Raw genomic sequence first — 18,878 nt, 5'->3', positions numbered from 1 at the left:
TATTTATTTAGAAAACCTCAGAATTTCACATTGACAATCTACCAAACTCTAAACAATTGCATATTCACAGGTGAATGAAAAGAGTCAGACTTGATACCCATATCACAATAATCAAGACTTTTGTTGAAACCATAAAATCATTTTATGACAATGTTAAACCATCTAAAGAGAAAATGTTGACCCTTTTATCTGTTTATGTGCTAGCTGGATTATATTTCTAACTAAAATTTATAAAAGAAAGATAACCTGTGGTAAAATTTCTTACACAACAAACTTTAATTTTTAGGAACATGTAAACAATGAACCAGCAGTTAAAACAAAAATACTTGTACATCTTAATACATGTAATACCCCATAAATGTAAAATACAAATTCATTATAAAAGTTGATTAGGTTCAATGGTTGACAACCTTAAATACTGCACAGACTGTATACTGATATAAACTACAAAAAGATCAACAAAATCACACATCATATTAAAAACAAAAACAAGCATTTTCTTTTTTGTCATATATTGCTGATGATCACAGATAAATGATTTATTGCAAAGATAAATGCATTCTCTTCATAAACAAACAAATTTTCATAAACATTGTTTTAAAAAAAACAGTCTCACTACAAACATATATCAGCACTTAAAACCCCATCACAGACTTTTCAAGATACAGAACAGTACATTTACCATAAACATTGCAAATGTTGCCTATAACAATTTTAGACTACATTTTTGTCACCAGAAAATTTGCTTGGTAATTTTTTGAATGCTTCAAAATACAAAATGTTCTCTTAAAATATGACATTTGCTTTGACCTTTGATGCTGAAGCATCATCAAAAGGTGACACAGCTGATATTTGAATTTTCATCTTCAATAAAATATGAATTTTCATCTTCAATAAAATATGATATGCAAATCTTCAGCCTTATTTGCTACACATTGATAGATTTAATGTGATAAATATGTATATAGTAACGTATATAGTACATACCGGGTAGTAGTTGTTTAAAGACTAAACTGAAGAAAAAAATGTTTAAAACAGTGGGACTTGCTATATTTTGATTTCCAAAATGAACGAAATACAAATAACAAACAAACAAAAATAAAGGTTGATCTTTAAATTACAATACAATGTCTCAGAGTTTGTATGTTGAAAAAAAAAAAGAGTCATCATATACAGGCAATTACCGGACAAATTGTCAGATTACACGAACTGAACAAATAAATTCAAAGTATCGTAATATCACTTTAACTTTAAATTAGAATATTTTGACATTGATAATACCTTAACTGGCACAAAGATTTATGTTTTTCTTCTTAGCAAAAATTCTGGTGATTCAATTAAACAAAATTAAATACAAAGATCTAATGGAGAAACAAAAGGTACATTAAATTCATTAAAACGCAGTTTAGCAACATTGACAATTATGGAAGCAGAAGCTAAAGATGAACCCAATATTCAATGAATGAATTCAGATATCAATAGGATTTTAAAAAGAATCATGCAATAACATGCATTGGTTATTCATCAAAATTTCATTTTTTCTTCTGAAGGGTGTCATGTTTGCTCATACAAGTTCTTTCAAAAATAAATTCATGTATTCATCAGGCCCGTAGGAAGCAATTTCAGTTGGGGGGGGGGGAGGGGGGGGGGGGGGGCACAGCCATACATTTTCAGTTGAGGGGGCACTATCGATTACCAAACATTTCTTGAAAAGCATAAAATTAAAAAAAAAAAAAAAAAAAGGTCATCAGATGTTTTTATTGAGGGGGCACAGGCGTATAGTAGCCATGTTTTCTAAGTATTCTATATATCGGCAAAATTATTGGGGGGGCACAGCCCCCCCGTGCCCCCCTGGTTCCTACGGCCATGTTCATGAACTTGTTTCATTACCAACAAGCTCCTATATTAATTAATGCATGATACCTCAAAGTATGTGTTCAATGTAATGAGATTTTCATTGATCAAGTCATCTTTGAACAAACATCAACTATATTTTTAACATAAATCAATAAAACCGTGCAGATTTACAGACTTAATCTCTTCTAATACATGTACATGTGTATGTTTACTCCAAAATTTTGATATAAAAATTCTATTTATTTCATCACAGAAACCTTTGAATAAATACTACTCCGAGTCTACAAAATTGGGACAAAATTTGTAATAAAAATAATCAAGAGGACGGATCTCAATGATGGGACGGACAAAAATGAGTTCGTTTGGAAAAAAGATTTGGGGGGAGGGGGTAGGTGGCAGTGTTGATTATCCTCATTAAATTATCAAAATTTCCACAATGCCTTATTTTAAATCAGGCATTATATTACACAAGTATGTCAAAGATAATAATAAATGTATAAGCAACCAAAGTGTCACAAATTTCCACATGGCAAATGCACATACATGTAAATGTGAATTCCATTGTTTAAGCGTTACATAAATGTAATTTTCCCATTTTAAAAGTAGATGCTTTTAAAATTCCATCCAAAAATTTATTGCAGCCATTTGCATATATCAAAAAAGAATGGTAAAAATGTTACATTCATATCATTGAACACCAACATATCTTTGGCACAAGGGTTATGTTATGAAAAGCCAGTAGAAAGATGCACAGAATTTAGTGATAACATTTGCTTACTGGTTAACCAATAATTAGCAAGATGGTAATTGTAATTAGTTGCAATGTTTGCAATAAGTCATTATAGAAATAATATTTGTCCCATACGAATCTGACATAAAATGATTCAATTCTGTCTTGAAGAATTCTAACTATTGAGAATTTTATATCTATCACTGGCCAATGAAATGCAACTAATTTAAGCTCCAAAGAGTGAGTCATATGAGACAATTGGGGTAGCCATATTGCTTGTTCTGCTGGTGCAGAGAATTTACTGATGAGCTTCAGTCATGATTCCAAAGTGTGACTTCTTTTGATTTACAAGTATTACATTAATGTGATCATGTTTGATACATGTATATTACCTTTTTTTTCCTGAATTTCTTTTTTAAGATATTTTTTAAATATAAAACACTACAAAAATTAATGATTATACATGTACATGATGATTTTTGTGTGACCATATAATGACAGACTAAATAGAAATGATAATACAGTAAAACATGCTTACAGCAAACACTCTTATCACAAATTGACGCTTACAGCGAAGTGATTTTCATTCTCTCTGGCTTTAAAATATATTGTGAACTTAACGGATATAACAAATTATGTTTATAACAAAGCAAAATCATCCATCCCTGGCACTTCTTTATAAGCTTGTTTTACTGTACATGAATATGTGGCATTGAAATGTAATTAATTAATTGATTGAAAATTAACCAATCAGCACTGCCAAATTCACTTGTAATATTTTCTGTTGGGAAATGTGGAGCTAAATTATTACAACAGGTTTGCATTCTTAACTTAATGTAATATTTTTTAAAAATTTAAAAAACCTTTGATCTAACTAACTACGAATTCATCATCAGTTTTACAGTAGAATTTGTGTCACTGCTAGAACACCTTCGTGACATGACCTTGACCCCATAAGAATTATCCCCATCTTTGATTTCTGTTGCTCTTTTGTACAATTTGGCTGCAGTTTCAAAATCTCTCTGAAAAGAAAGAGAAAAACAGTTGTGTATTTGAACTTAATATGATTTTTTAATACAGTAAAATATAATTATGGAGATCACCAAGAAAAACTGAAATTAATAATTTGTTAATTTTATGGAATTTAACACTGCTTGGCAGTAGAAGGTAGAACTTTGTGACATATTACCATTTCATATTTCATGACAGCTAAGTTCCTCAGAGTTTCTGCTACTCGAGGATGATGGGGGCCCATGCTTTCCTCATAAATCTGAAGGGCTTTCTTGTACAGAGGTTCAGCTTCTATGTATTTGTTCTACAAAACAGAAAACTTAAAATCTAAAAAAATTCCTTACCAAGTCTTTTTTTCCACCTAAATACCAACATCCCTTCATTATCTTTTTTCAACTGAAACATATCCACTTAGATTTTCTATATTTTAACACAGAAGCCAGTCATACAAAGCTGCATGATCAGAGAAACAAATTAATTCATTTTGTTCCATCCTTACGAAATTTTAAAGAATTAGCAGATGGAAAACTGAGTTGTTTTACAGAAAGATATCAAAGTCTTTTTGAAGATGCTTCAATATTTATAAATTTTCCTTCAATTCTTTCCATGAAATGTATAGGGTACATAAAAATAAAAACAGAGTTCAGATACTGACGGGGAGAATTAAATAAAAAAAATCTCGATATGAAGTTGAATAAAAAGTGAAAAACTTGAGAGCTAGAATTCGCTCTGGTACAACTGAAGTTATTCAACAAAGCACCTGCTGAGAGTATAGCACTGCTAAATTAACACAGGCCGTGGCCACAGAGGGGTGATCTGGACCAAAGGACTTCTCCCTTATCTCAATAGCTCGCTTGTACAGGGGCTCAGCCAACTCAAATTTACCCTACAACGTCAAGCATAAGGTATAACTCCAACCATATGAGTGGCAATCACCACATAATACTTAAATAAATGACAGTCTTCAAGCCATTAGAGTCAACAAACATAAATTTTCTTTACTATGATAAAATTTACAGTTTGAATCACATGTATGATCAAGATACATGTATTTAATTATTTATTTTCATTTACAGAGTTCAAGTATGTTAATACATTGTATCTACAAATCATAGAGTTACCTGCTTCCTGTAGAGTAGAGCCAGATGTTTTATAACAGAGGCTACACTGTCATGGTTTACACTGAAATGCTAGAAATAAATTTTCTGTAACAATTTTGTCAACAAATAGATTATAACAGAATTTTTGAATTCATTGTAATTTAGTTTTTGAATTATTCATACATGTAAATTCTTTAATATACAATAAGTTTCATTTATTCTTGGATTTTTCATGCCCCCGGATCAAAAGATCTTGGGGGTATATGTTTTTGTCCTGTCTGTCTGTCTGTCTGTTGTCAACTTTAACCTAGCCCATAACTATTGCGCTGTCAAGAGTAAGGCTTTAATATTTGACATGAGTGTTCATTATGACACGACCTTTCATTGGGTTCCACCATATATGACCTTTTGACCTTGACCTTGGAGTTTGACCCAGTTTTGCAAAATTTACCAAACTTTAACCTTGGCCATAACATTTGAATGGTTGGTGCTAGGTCTTTCATACTTCACATGTGTAATCCTTGTGACAAGACCTTCCTTTGGATACCAACACTTACATCACGTGTAATCCTTGTGACAAGACCTTCCTTTGGATACCAACAACTTTGACCCTTTGACCTTGACCTTGGAGTTTGACCTACTTTTGGAAAATTTTAACCTTTGTGACAACTTTTGAACAGTTGGTGCTAGGGCTTTCATATTTCACATGTGTAATCCTTGTGACAAGACCTTTCTTTGGATACCGACAACTTTAACCTTTTGACCTTGGAGTTTGACCTACTTTTGGAAAACTTTAACCTTGGCCATAACTTTTGAACAGTTGGTGCTGGGGCTTTCATACTTCACATATGTAATCCTTGTGACAAGACCTTTCTTTGGATACCAACAGCTTTGACCCTTTGACCTTGGAATTTGACCTACTTTTGGAAAACTTTAACCTTGGCCATAACTTTTGAACAATTGGTGCTTTGGCTTTCATATTTCACCTGTATATTTCTTGGGAGAAGGCCTTCCTTTGGCACCATTAATTTTGACCATTTGACTTTGACTTGATGTTTGACATACTTTTGAAAAAAACTTTAACCTTTTCCATATCTATTCAATGGTTGCTGTTTGGCCCTTTATATTTCTAAGGTATATTCCTCAAGACAAGACCTTACTTTGGGTATCAACATATTTGATTTGCATTTGAGAAAGTTTAACCTTTGCTATAAGTTGCCATACGGGGGCATCAGTGTTTCACAAAAACATCTTGTTTTATCATAAAAAGAATACTTATGCATGTACAAACATGTATGTAATGAATGTATATGTACAGCTGAACTTTGGTATCTCAAACTCGGATATCTCAAACATCATGGGTATGTCAAAGTGAATTGTTAGACCCAAGCTCTTTTTTCTTTGAGTACTTTATACTCAATATCTCAAGCCTCAGATATCTCCCAGTTTTTTCTCTGCCCAGTAGAGTTTATAGGAGGAAACAGAATGTACAAAAGAGACTATTGAAAAACCAGCAGACCATTTTCCTTCATTGCATATACATGTAAATCTTTCAAAGAATCTCCGAGTTTTACCAAGAACATGTGAAAAATCAGCATTGGTTCTTAATGATACACATGAACTGATGTCAGACCTCCATTGTATTAACATGAGCTGTCTGATTTTCATCTGTTTCTCAATATGTAAAGATACACTATTTCCAAAATCACTACATAAGAGCAATGTACACGTACAAACACCTTGTTACCTTCAGTCTGATTTGCAGTGCTCTCTCATACAAAGGTTCTGCCTTGTCGTACTGTTTTCTGTCATTATAAAGAGCAGCTAGGTTGTTCAGTGACTGGGCAACATCAGGGTGATCCGCCCCCAGTGTAGCTTCTCTCATCTCTAGGGACCTCTTCAACAGAGACTCCGAGGCTCTGAAAATTTAAAATACAAGTTTCATTCAGTAAGTACCTTTTAAACTACCGTATATACTAAAGATATCTTTGCATATCTGGATTTGACTGAAGACCAACATGGTAGTAAATCTTCTCTGAGATATATGACAATGAAAAAATAAATAACCACCCCATATCCAAAAAGTAGCACATTTGTTGTCTTTCCACAAAAAGCTATCTACATCTGTAGATACATGAACTTGCAAAACAAATCTCACAAGTCTAGATACAAGCATTGTTCATTGGAATTTAAGATTCATGTCAGATACTGTATATTTCAAAATTTACACATGGGGATAAGTTGTTTTTCAAATAAATATTCCCAATGCGTTGAAGGTGTATAATAGAGGACACATACGCATTACTTACTCAAAGTCATTTTGTAAATAATGTAGCACTCCAAGCTCATTAAGGGTTCTTGCAAGGTCTAACGAGTCTGGACCTATTGCTAACTCCTCAAGCTGAAGAGCTCTTCTCTGCACAACTGATTTCATCTGTCCCTGTCATTGAAACCAGCAAGAATGGAACAGAAGAAAAAAAATTGACATAAAATATAAAACATAGAAAAGACAAATAAGATCAAGTGATATAAATGCATTTGAAACTACATCTTCAATGGAGTGATAAAACACATACAGAATTAGATCTTGGTGTCTTCACTTTCTTTCTGATAGATACAGCTCTCTTTTTAAGAGGCTCAGCAAGGTCATGTCTGTAAAATAAGAAAAGAACAAAAAAATTATTCTTTTGATCCCAGTAACAGAAATGTAATATTAAATATGACAAGCAGAAACGTCTCCTTGTTTTTGAACTCTGTCTTTGAACACAAAATTACAAAAACTGCATATAAACATGTACATGATGAAAAGAGAAGTCAACTAGCAACCAGTCAAAGACAAATCAAATGCGAGTTGTCTTGACATGGAGCAAGGTGTCTAAAATGGGGGGGGGGGGGGGGGGGGATGTAGTTGTTTTGGGTTGTCTTCAGTGCAGTTGTCCTGATTCCCATTCAGTCTAAACACATTCACTTACTTGTCCTGTTTTTGATAAAGGACAGCAAGGGCATCCAGTTCCTTAGCCACCAGGTAGTGGTCAGATCCATATCTATCCACATAAATATCCAGGGCCTGTTTATAGAAGGTTTCTGCTGTGGAGAATTTCCCCCACTGTGCATGGAGTCCAGCCAGCTGGTGATGTGATCTGGCTACAATCGGATGATCCGGATCTAAAGCAATCTCTCGGATTTCAAGTGCTTTCTGTAGAGCTGGAACAGCCTGGATGAAAATAAAAGTCTACTATAATAATCATATTTACATGTACATTCATAATATTTGATTTACAATTTAAAAAAAAAGAATAATAAACTGAAAATAACCAAATATACATTACACGCACATGCTATACAGTACACGTACATGCTAGCTAATATGAAACATTTTTTTATCTTGTGATTGTAAATACAAGTCATAAAATAGCTTGGTTGCATTTCTGGCAATAGTGGCTTCATATACATGAACATAAATTAAATCACAATCTTTAAATAATTCTTTTACCAGTTTAATACAGAGAATAAACAGCACTACAGTCCCCACCTGGTTTAAGAGCCCCAAGTCTTTGAGGAATTGTCCCAGAGATTCAAACATGTCAGCAATCCGGGGCAGAGTGATCAGTCCTCCATGTTGCCCTACAACTAGAATTTCATATGAATTCATAAAATTGTACAAGCTTGGTACTTTATGTGATGTCAAAAAACTTTTGGAATTGATGATGACATAAAAGTAAAAAATAGCTTCCTCACAAAATCATGCCATTTTACAAGCTGTGATCAATATTTACATGAATACAAGAGAAATATCATACATTGTGAGATTGTAAGCTTACAACAATGTGGGAAGCGATTTTTAATTTAAGTGAAGAAGCAGTACAAACTGTATATCAGGATACTAATTTTCTCCTCACCTTCCTCCATTTTCCTGGTAGCTGTGAAGTAAGCCTGAGCCATACTGTTTTTGTCTGTGGTGATAGACTGCCAGTAACTGATCAACTCAGCACACCTTCCCCTGAACAAAATATTGATATTTTGTCATGAAATTTTCCTCATTTTCCCTTATCTTTTATTAAAGACACCAAGACTGTGTCGACTGCCTAAAGCAGATTAAAGGCATTATTTGTAGGAAATTTATGTCCTATAAATGGCTTTCCTACATAATATATTACCTAAACTGAGATTTCCGGTATCTGCAGATGTGTAAAATTTTGCAAACCATGTTCATTAGTTTTCACTGTGATAAAAACCATACCTTGCATACAGTCTCTGGAATATACACAAGTTCAGTATACACTTTTCCAGGTTTTCCTTGTCTCCTTCAATCTTTAGCAGCCATGGTAACTCATCTGCCACTCGACAAGTCACCTGCCCAGGACTAGAATAAAAAGAACATAGATTTCTTTTTAAAATATAGAATAATCTATATTTTAAAATTAGACTTCTTTCAAATTTAAAATTCATGAAACAATGAATGAGAAGTCAATTACAATTATTATCCTCTTATCAAAGTTTAGTAGGAAGTTGAGAAGTTTTACAGCAAATTTCTCAAGAACTCTAGTAGAAAGAATTTTCACCTTAAAAACTGCGAGAAATATTTGATAAGATCTTTCCTAAGCTGACTGACTAGCCTGGCCTCATCCTTCCCAAAACAGTAGTCCTGCACAGCACACCTAACCTATCAAGGCAAAAAGGCAATGTTGTCAATCTGGTTAAATTAACTTTAGTCTTCTAAGGTCAATTAATAAATTAAGGTAATTAATTTGATAAAATAATTCACAGAATAATACCAAAGCTAGACAATGCACATACATAAAAATTTGTTTTTTTAAATATAAAGATTTACAAGATATTCATATTATAATGAGGTAAGTACATGTATTTTCAAGTTTCATTAATTTTCAATGGCTGACCTGTTCATGAGCAAAAGTGAGTAGTCCCCCTTGATATTTCAGTACCAAGTGGTCAGTAAGGACTTCAGTGAATATGGTCAGAAAATTCCAGGACAGATTTGGTATCAAGGCCAGTAACTCTGTCTCAGCAAGTCCACCACGACTGACATAGAGGTATCGTAATATCTACCAAAAAAAACAAGAAAAGTTACTACTTAGTATAACACACTGTATCAAATGGATCATCAGAAAAAGAATTTAAGCTTACAGCTATTTTTACCCTACCAGGGATACCCATCCATAGAATTGGGCTTTTTTTTTGTCAAAGGGATCATGCATAAAATTTATTTTTTTTATAGAGGCACCTGGGTCAGCAGTACTATTTACATACTATATTTTTAGAGAGGAATTTGATAAGCTTAGGAAATGTTTGTCATAAAACGTTTTTTTAATTTTTAAAATTCCAGAGCTGATGATTTTGTGACTTTGATCGTTACCTTTAACTTACTTGTCTAGAGCATTTTACACTGTTAAATGCTCCATAACAACATTAAATCCTTTCCACCGTGATATTAGGATTATGGTTTTCAGCATGTGTTACAGCTTATTATAACACTTTCAAAATGAAACTAGTTCTACTTGTTTACAGAAGAAGTGAGATAGAGCCTAGGCTCCATTAAACTTTTGTTGAAATGTATCAATTATAACATGCTTCTTGGAAATTTCCTCTCTCTTGAATGTATGCATTACAAATGACAAATTACATATAGCTTACAGCAACTGCTGTTGTCATCCTGCAATATTTTAAAATTAAAGAACATAGTTTTGTTAACACCTAAATTTCAAGCTTGAAGTGATCATCAACTCTCCATGTACAAGGTACCGGTAATGTTTGCATCTTACTAGGATATACTTTTTTATAAACTTTGGGTTTTTTTGGTGGAAGTGCAACTCATAACAAACATCCAGACTTAATGACCACTAAACACTTGAAAAAGTAATCCCTATAAGTATGCCATGCTACAAAGGTAAAACAAAAAAGTAGTGTAACTGTTCTCACAGATTTTAGGAAGCCCCTTGTTTCCTGAGATTCTAGACTTATCCTGAGTAGATCCAGAATTTTGCCATACAAGCTGACACAATCCTGACAGGTCAGCAACACATCCAGCTGGGATCCTACCTGACCATCATGTTTCAGGTACCTGATAAAAAAAAATTTCCAAGTCACTTCCCTCCATAAGAATTATGGTATATCTCACCCTACTTATACATTTTTTTCAGCAAGATTTCCCTTTGAAAAATGATTTCTTGCTCAGCTTTTTCTCTAGATTTTTATGAACAAAAGTCTTGTAGACCTTTAATATTTGGAGGCAAAATAAAGCAAAGTGTATGTTATTCATAGAACCTTCACAAAGCTATCATTTGAACTCCTTACCCTGCAATATGCCTGGCCAGTACCATGACATACAGAGGACTACAGGTAGCCGGAGTTCTACAATGGGTCAGGATCAAGCTGTCTTCTGATCCAATCTGGGCATCCATTGTGGCTAGCTCGGCATGGATCAGCTCTTTCACATTCTTGTTGCTGAGTGGTTCAACATGCAGTGTTGGCCATGCTCTAAGGAAGACAAATACAGGGTATACACTTACATGTACTTGTAAACTGTTTTAAGTTTTCTTCACAGCCTAACCTTCAACAAAAAGAAATGTACACAAATAATTGTTTATGAAAAAAAATTTGTCATTACCACCTATTCCCTGATTTCCCTCAATCTTAAATAAATATATGATGCACATATAATATTATGTGCCTTTAGTGACCTTGACCTACCTCCAAGCTTGAGGACATGTTTCTTCATCTGCTGTCACAATAACCCTAACATCAACAGGTAGTGGATCCAAAAGCCATTTTAGGTGGATCTCTGCTTGCTTAAAAACAAAACAGAACTTATGAAGTATTGTAAGTGATTGCCCGATTTTGCTTAGTACATGTAAATTAGTAAATGTGAAAGTATTTATATTCACCTATAATATCAGTAGGAAAAAACTTATCAAGGTGTTACAGTGAAAAAGTCATAAGCTTCTATTTTTCTTTCTATTCAGATATTACAATTGGACCAAGATATATACCGGTATGAAAAATACAAAACTAGTTATACTGTACTTACCTGAAATTTGTTGATTGAATCCAGAACCAGTATGACCCCTCCTGGGGTTTTCTCTGAGACTTTTTCCAGCCATCTTGGAAATTCCTCCACCAGTCTAATTGGATCAGCAGTCAGAGCTGGTGGTGAGTTCACCTTCTGCATCAGCTATCACACAATGTAAAAAAACAATTCATTATGGTGAAAAAAGAATCTGGAAATTTCTATTATCTTCTGTACATTAACAGATCAAAATCCAAGATCCATGTCATCTGTAAATCTGTATGAACCACTCAACATTGTATCATAAAAATAACCAGTGTTTCATCTGAATCTCAGAAGTCCCTGTCCCTTTGGTTTTTTATTTACTGATTTAGATATACACAGGTAGTATTATTTTGTTTCTTACCTGGGAAGTTAACCTTCTTATCATGAAGATAGGGTCCGCACTGACCGAGGATTCTGACCCCACAAAATGGTACAACACCTGACCAGACGGAGTCTTCTCCTGTTGTAGATTCATCCTGAAATAAAATATAACAAAATTGCTTTATTTTCCTTTAATCTTCTGTCTTTGATGAGCATGGATTTCTTTTTTAAAGCCAACAAATCTTTACCATTTAGCTAACAGCAAAGATCTGCCAGATCCTGGAGCCCCAATAATTAACAAGGGAGGGAGGAGTCCCGCAGAAGAAATGTGAGCATTCAGTCTCTCATAATGCTGTAAAGAAAACATACCTCAGTAAATATGTATACAAGTATTCAGGCTAGCACTACTATGCCACGGGCAGTAATCTTCAGTTCAACAAACCTTCTCAAATCCAAGTTCACAGCTGGATTTGATGGCAAAGTTAAATGCCTCCATTTGTTCATAATCCCCGTGTATGTCCCAAGCCTGTCCACCACATATTTTGTCAGGTCCTTCCATTTCTCCAGCAACATTTTCTTCGTCTTCAATGCTCTCTTGTCCAGTATTCATTCCAACTTCCTACAATGAATATTTTTATGTTCATTTTTTGGCAATAACAGAAGATTTTGTTAACTGCCAAATAGGCAGAATATTGAAGTTACAACCATATTGTGTATTTCTCATTTCACTTGACATAATGTTCATTAAACAAAGTATTCATTGTATTTCTTTATGAAACAAATATTTCTAGTATCCTCCTTAAGATGAAAATTAAAATTAACCCCTGTTTTGGTTATTATTGAGATGAACTTCAGAGATATGTATACATAAACCTTAGGTATGGGTTAAAAATCTGAGATCTAATTTTACCGGAAAGCAAATGAAATATACCCCCCCCCCCCCCAACACACCCATAAATTTTGTTTCTATTGGATGTATGCAATTATGTATTACATCAGTATGATAAAGATTTAGGAATGCAATATAGTCTTAACAACTCACAGTTTTAATCATTTTCTCAATCTCTGCTACAGCCTGCTCTACTCCACGAGAAGGTGCCGTGTAGCCATCAATTATTTTGGCATTTCCTTTTTGTCTTACTTTGTTTTTTAATTCACTTGCTTCTGTGTGACTGGCTCGATTACTAAATGGTAAAAAAAAAAAAAAAAAAAAAAAAAAAAAAACTTCATAAACAAACAGTTTAAGTACTAAGGGTAATGTGATACATTAAAAAAATACATGTTAACTGTTTTTATGAAAAGGAATGATTACAAGTGCTCATAGATTTGCACTTCCACATAAAATATTGCAGAATCTTGAAAAAAATAACCTTCTCTTGGAAAAAACTTACAACTTCTTGCAATTTTAAAATGTTACAATGTAGTATCATTTAGTGGAAAATTCTGTCTGAAAATATTTTCCAATGGATTGCTTTACATTTCATTACATGTCTGCATTAATTAATTACTGCTTGCCAAGAAGATTGTATTTTGTGTATGTTTTTGGATTATCCATTTGTCATTTTAGCTAATAGAATTTTATTAAAAAAAAAAAAAAAAAAAAATTTTTAAAAATTTACTTGCTGACTCACCACTCACCCAGCCATATGTAACTAAATCTTACCCTTTTCCATCTCGGAAGGAGAACACTGCTGATAGGTTGCTACCGTTCTCTAAGTACCCACACTTGTACTCCCAGCTAGTAAACCTGATAATACCAGAATATTAAATATTTTACTACTCAGTGATTGTTTCTTTCATAAACTGCTAGTCACTGATTATATGTGTATACATGTATGAATTCCCCAGTATATACAGTCAAACCTTGTTATCTCGACCTAAAAGGGACCGAGAAAATACTTCGAGATAACCGAGGATTCGAGATATCCGGGGTAAAATACTTAAGGAATAAGCAGATGGGACTTCAAAATGACTTCAACATATCCATGGTATTCGAGATATCTGTGTTTGAGATACTGAAGTTCAACTGTACAAGTACATGTAATGCGATAAAATATTTTTAAATTCTTAATAATTACAAACCTGTCTGCAGCATCTCCCAGAAAACCCACAAATATGGATGACTTTTCTATCTGCCTCTTCCTTGTTAACTGCTGTCTTTCAATTACCTTTGAAAAACATGAATAGCAACTAATTTTAAATTTCACCAAATAAATGTGCTAATTTAAATTTCATTTTTTCCTTTTTAGGAAACAAGCTTATGCAGCACATATTGATCTAAGGGTGTGTTATCTGGATATGGAAATCAAACAAATGCACTCTTCATATGTATTTGTTTAAGAATGTTTGAGAAAAATCTTTAATCTTCTTTTTTTACTTTCATTTTCCTACATTTTTTTGCATTTAAAACTACTAGTGGTTTTAAAAGAAAAGAAATGTTTCTTGCATTGTGTTTCTCTAAAGATGAACAAACTGACAGACACAAAGACTAAAAAATCTGTAAAATACATACAGTGCTTCTTCTTCATACATGACACAAGTAAGTGGAATAAAGAATTTGTTTTATTTGTACATGTACTAATTATCATGTATAGACCTACATATACCTGTGGAGTAAGGTTAACATTGTCATCTAGTGTCAGATGGATCATGATTAACTCCCTTCCCTCCCCATTACAGAGTGCAGCCAGGCGTGGGAAATATTCTTTCTGAAATATCTCCACCTCAACGTGAGTATCACGGGGGGCGGACACATAGATTCTGATGATGGGACTGAGGGCATGCTCAGGAAGACTGGGAATTATCTTGGTCAGACTTGATATCACCGAGCTCCAGTCCTCTGAGAAAAAAAGTCACATAAAATCACATTACAGTCACATGCAAGTCCCATTATAGTCATGTAACATGAAAATCATATTAAAGTCAAAGTCAAAATAAAAACCACATGAAAGTCACATGATAGTCACAGTCACATAAGAAATCATATTAAACATGCTAAAAAAATCAAAAACTTATCTTTTTTTTGGTCATTTTCTTTCATGACTATATCTCAAAATTTCCTTTTAAACAAAATTCTTTTTTTTCTATGCAATTTTATTTGTCTTTCTTAAAACTTCTTTGAAATTGTATTTACATGACTTTTCATATTGAATGGAATAATGCTAACCATCAAATTACATGTATAAAATCATTTTACTACCCCCTCCCCTCCCCCCCCCCCCAAAATACAAAAGTATTTTCAGCATACCCCTATTAATATTGTTGAAAGGACCCTCTGTTTCCATCATGCCATGTGCAAATTCTGGTCCCCTCAATGTCGTCTGGTGCCCTTGGCTCATGTTACTTAGTGAGGGTTCACTCTCCAGGGCTGTCCACCAGTCACCTGGGTTTGGACTTCCTGTAATTATTCACTTAGTATTAGTACATAAATTAAAACTTTTATGCAACAATTTTCAACTCTCCAAACTAAAATACATGTGTAAGTAATGCAGATAACTTGTATACTCCAGATGATTCAAATTTCTGTTTATGACATAAAGCTACTGCACACAGACTATTATTCGCTTTATTTTTTTATTCACAATTCATCAGTTTGAAATCCATTCACAGCTATTAATTTTTGGCAAATTTTACATCAATTCTATAACTTACAAATATTCCAAATAAAAGTAATGATAGGCTAGGCATTATAAATAAAACACTACTGTAACATCATATATACTGATTTAGAAATATATTCTTTCCTTACCTATAATCTTATATAATGGATTTCTGAAAATAAAACATTGCCCACCTAAAGATGCATCAAAATCTGGTCTGTTTGAAGTTTCTGAATCCTCTAGACTATATCCAGATGCCATTTTGAACACTTTATTTTCTAGAGCTCTTTTATCTCTCAACAATGTCTGTAGTTGTAACTCCATGTTCTCCCTAAAAATCTGAAAGATAATGAAAAAGATTTTAAATACTGCAACAATTTTAAGAGAGAAGATTGGTGTCTATAATGTTCACAATACCAGAAATGAAAGAATTTTGCACTGAACATAGATATTATATACCACATAAGAACATTTAATCTAATTTAGCTTTGGGGAAAACAAATTGACATTTACTGTTGTGTCAAGTAATATGACATAATTCAGTATTAAAATCTTGTCTCACAGTCAGCCCTTTCTAAATGCTGTATAAAATCAACCATATTTACACAGGTATGAAAAGCCCATGATAACTATGTACTTTGTGATTGCAATCACATTCTTATCCCTTACTTTGAAATTTCTCTGGACTTTGTCTCTGTCACTCTGAAATGCAGCTGCCCGGGCCTGGGCGGCCTGCTCTGCTTCTGCTGCCTTGTCACGCTCTGCCCGGAGATTGGTACAAGTTTTCTGGAGGACTAAGAGCTCCGCTTTTTGACGTTTGTTTTCTATCTGTAATCTTGTCTCTTTTTTCTTCATGTCAGCTATGTCGTTTTCTTTGTTTAGTCTGAAAAATTTTAATATTGGGATATTATTTCTTTGTCAGTATAGCTTGTTCTTCTTTTTTTTCTTTCAAGGGTAGGATTAATTATTCAATTAATAATTTATCTTTCAAACATAATAGTATTTAATGATTGGGAGGGAGGAAATGAGTTTAACAAGTAATATGTATTGTAATGCAAGATCCCATCTACTCTTAACCAGAACTCAACATTTGACCGCTTGCCCAGTACCAGTGAAAAATTTTCACAGATAAGGAAATATTGCTGGGCACTTGTCCAGTTGGATAGGTGATTTTCTGTGATTTTTGTTTAAAGTTGACAATGAAAAACTAAAACCTGTTGTCAATTTTTTTTTGTTCAAATCAAAGGCATGCTGTGTGTAAATGTTTAACTTTGATCCCAATCTTAATAATGAATTGAGATTCCATTCATTAAACTTCAATAAAATCGAAATTCACTTTGGAGGTTTTGAACTTCAATCTTATGAATTTGGGTTTTCAGTATCAGATAGAAAAATTGTAACAAAAGAAGACAAAGTAAAAACAATGAGTTGGAAAAAAAAATGTATGCTATTGAACCTTTTTCTTATTGTAGTTATTTTTCTGTTAATTTTAATTTAGCTTTAAGCTAAAACAAGCCCAGTTTTAAATTCGCCCACCTGTGACTAGATTGAAAGGAGCGAAAATAAAATGGAGGCGAAGATTTCCCTGTTTACTGTACTTAAGTAGGACAGGAGATGACGGATGAGATGTATGCAGTTTAATTTCATAATTTGCTTATTGACAAAATAATACAACAATACCAATATATAAACCATATACACTCTATTTTAAATTACCATATTTTCCAAGCTGTAAAATACATGTAGTTCTTTATTGAACAATTTTTGAACGAGTAAAAATTATGTGTTTTACAAGTAAATTTTACAGTCTCTAAATTGTCGAAATGGACAAGTAGGAAAAACGTTAATATAGAGCCCTGTTAAATTCTGTATACTTGTGCGTCAACCACAATAGGGTTAAACAGAGGGGAGATGGTTAAATATTAGTCTGAAATATCTGACGTTTTCCTGGCTTTTTTACAATTTGATATTTTATGTGCAAGAAACTCGTCAGAACCAGCGCCATTATGAAAACTGGAAATTTTGCCATCTGCAACCAGAGTTGAATCTGATACTTGCGAACCGAACTAAATGCCGAACTCACAATATGACAATAGCACAATGCTTCTAGTACTCACCAATATTGATGAAAAGAAAACATCACTCCACATTTCGATACAGGAATTGCAAGATTTTAAAATGCCCAAAATGAAAACAAATTTTGACTGCCAGATAAAATGTTTTCATCGGATTGTATATTTTATAAACAAACCATAAAAACAATGTTGATGAGTACTAAAAGTATTGTACTACTGATAAGTTGTGAGTCTGAAATTTAATTCGGTTCGCAAGTTTCGAAAATCAACCTAAGAAAGCCGCCTCCGGTTGGAGGCGGTGAATTCCTAGTTTTTGTAATGGCGCTGGTTCTGACGTTTTCCTGGCACGTAAAATATCAAATCGTAAAAAAGCCAGGAAAACGTCAGATATTTCTGACTAGTTAAATATAAGATAGTGAGATGTCTAATGATGAGGCAAGTCTAAAAATGAACAGCTAGCATATCCTCATTATATACTTATGCCCAATTAAATAATGATCCATGTATTTTGCATACCTGTACATCTCAAATTCCTTTTTGATTTTCTCCGCCTCCGGATTTTCCAGATCCACCGACAGAGCTGACTGCAAACTTCCCCCGATCCTTTTATTTCTGCTGGAGCCATGACTAAATATTCCTAGTTTTCCTCTAGGTTTTATTTCCACAGGGATTCGTTTGATGACCCCATGGCTGCTTCCATTCAAGTCGTTACCAAAAATATCGTCATCTTCCGGATTATTCAGAAACGACCCACCAGTACCCATTTCACAAAACAGTTGAAGTCGAATTCACATTTTATAACCCTTAATCTCCTGATTTTGGGATAAAAAGCTTGTACAGAAATTTCATATTTCTTTTCTTGATGTGTGTCAACAAAAACAGACAAACTTGTAGAATGTAGAAAAATTTGAATGTCGAACCCGATCTCTTTTTCTCTTTTTGCCGAAATGCACTCCTAGCTAGTAGAAATGTTTTACATCACACGTTTTACTTTATACTTACTATATATATATTATATATTGTCTATATATGTCTTTAAAGTTGGTGCTATTTGATATTTTAAAAAAAATTGCAGAAAAACTCTTTTTTTTTTCATATATTACATTATTAAACAAG

The 18,878-nt window shown here is 33.3% G+C and overlaps 1 protein-coding gene across 1 annotated transcript; it reads right to left on the bottom strand.

Moving 5' to 3' along the window:
• Positions 1–2,019: 2,019 nt before the first annotated feature.
• Positions 2,020–18,567, bottom strand: LOC133191999 (nephrocystin-3-like). The gene is made up of 28 exons (XM_061327817.1): positions 18,279–18,567; positions 16,357–16,570; positions 15,882–16,026; positions 15,336–15,485; positions 14,695–14,927; positions 14,171–14,256; positions 13,752–13,835; positions 13,131–13,272; positions 12,531–12,707; positions 12,337–12,440; positions 12,129–12,243; positions 11,744–11,887; positions 11,407–11,504; positions 11,011–11,193; positions 10,636–10,777; positions 9,597–9,761; positions 9,261–9,361; positions 8,939–9,061; positions 8,598–8,698; positions 8,231–8,328; positions 7,671–7,912; positions 7,275–7,350; positions 7,008–7,138; positions 6,446–6,617; positions 4,720–4,788; positions 4,359–4,484; positions 3,777–3,902; positions 2,020–3,609 (listed from the first exon to the last, which is right to left on the bottom strand). The coding sequence occupies exons 1-28, from the start codon at positions 18,524–18,526 to the stop codon at positions 3,466–3,468; spliced, it is 3,939 nt and encodes a 1,312-aa protein (XP_061183801.1). The 5' UTR covers positions 18,527–18,567; the 3' UTR covers positions 2,020–3,465.
• Between the last annotated feature and the right edge of the window lie 311 nt (positions 18,568–18,878).

Source organism: Saccostrea echinata, unplaced genomic scaffold (assembly GCF_033153115.1).
Source record: "Saccostrea echinata isolate AGI-Se365-2 ecotype Australia unplaced genomic scaffold, CSIRO_AGI_Sech_v1 ptg000025l, whole genome shotgun sequence".
Classification (NCBI taxonomy): domain Eukaryota; kingdom Metazoa; phylum Mollusca; class Bivalvia; order Ostreida; family Ostreidae; genus Saccostrea; species Saccostrea echinata.
The sequence above is the reverse complement of the archived record's forward strand: the minus strand, read 5'-3'. Positions and strand labels throughout refer to the sequence as shown.

What these genes read in the sequence shown, in the direction of transcription:
- LOC133191999 (XM_061327817.1), bottom strand. Translation starts at nt 18,526, where the DNA reads ATGGGTACTGGTGGGTCGTTTCTGAATAATCCGGAAGATGACGATATT. An exon ending in TCCTTCCGAGATGGAAAAGG is followed by an intron (nt 13,273 to 13,751) that starts GTAAGATTTAGT and finishes TTTACCATTTAG; the next exon opens with TAATCGAGCCAGTCACACAG. An exon ending in TTGAGAAAATGATTAAAACT is followed by an intron (nt 12,708 to 13,130) that starts GTGAGTTGTTAA and finishes TATTCATTGTAG; the next exon opens with GAAGTTGGAATGAATACTGG.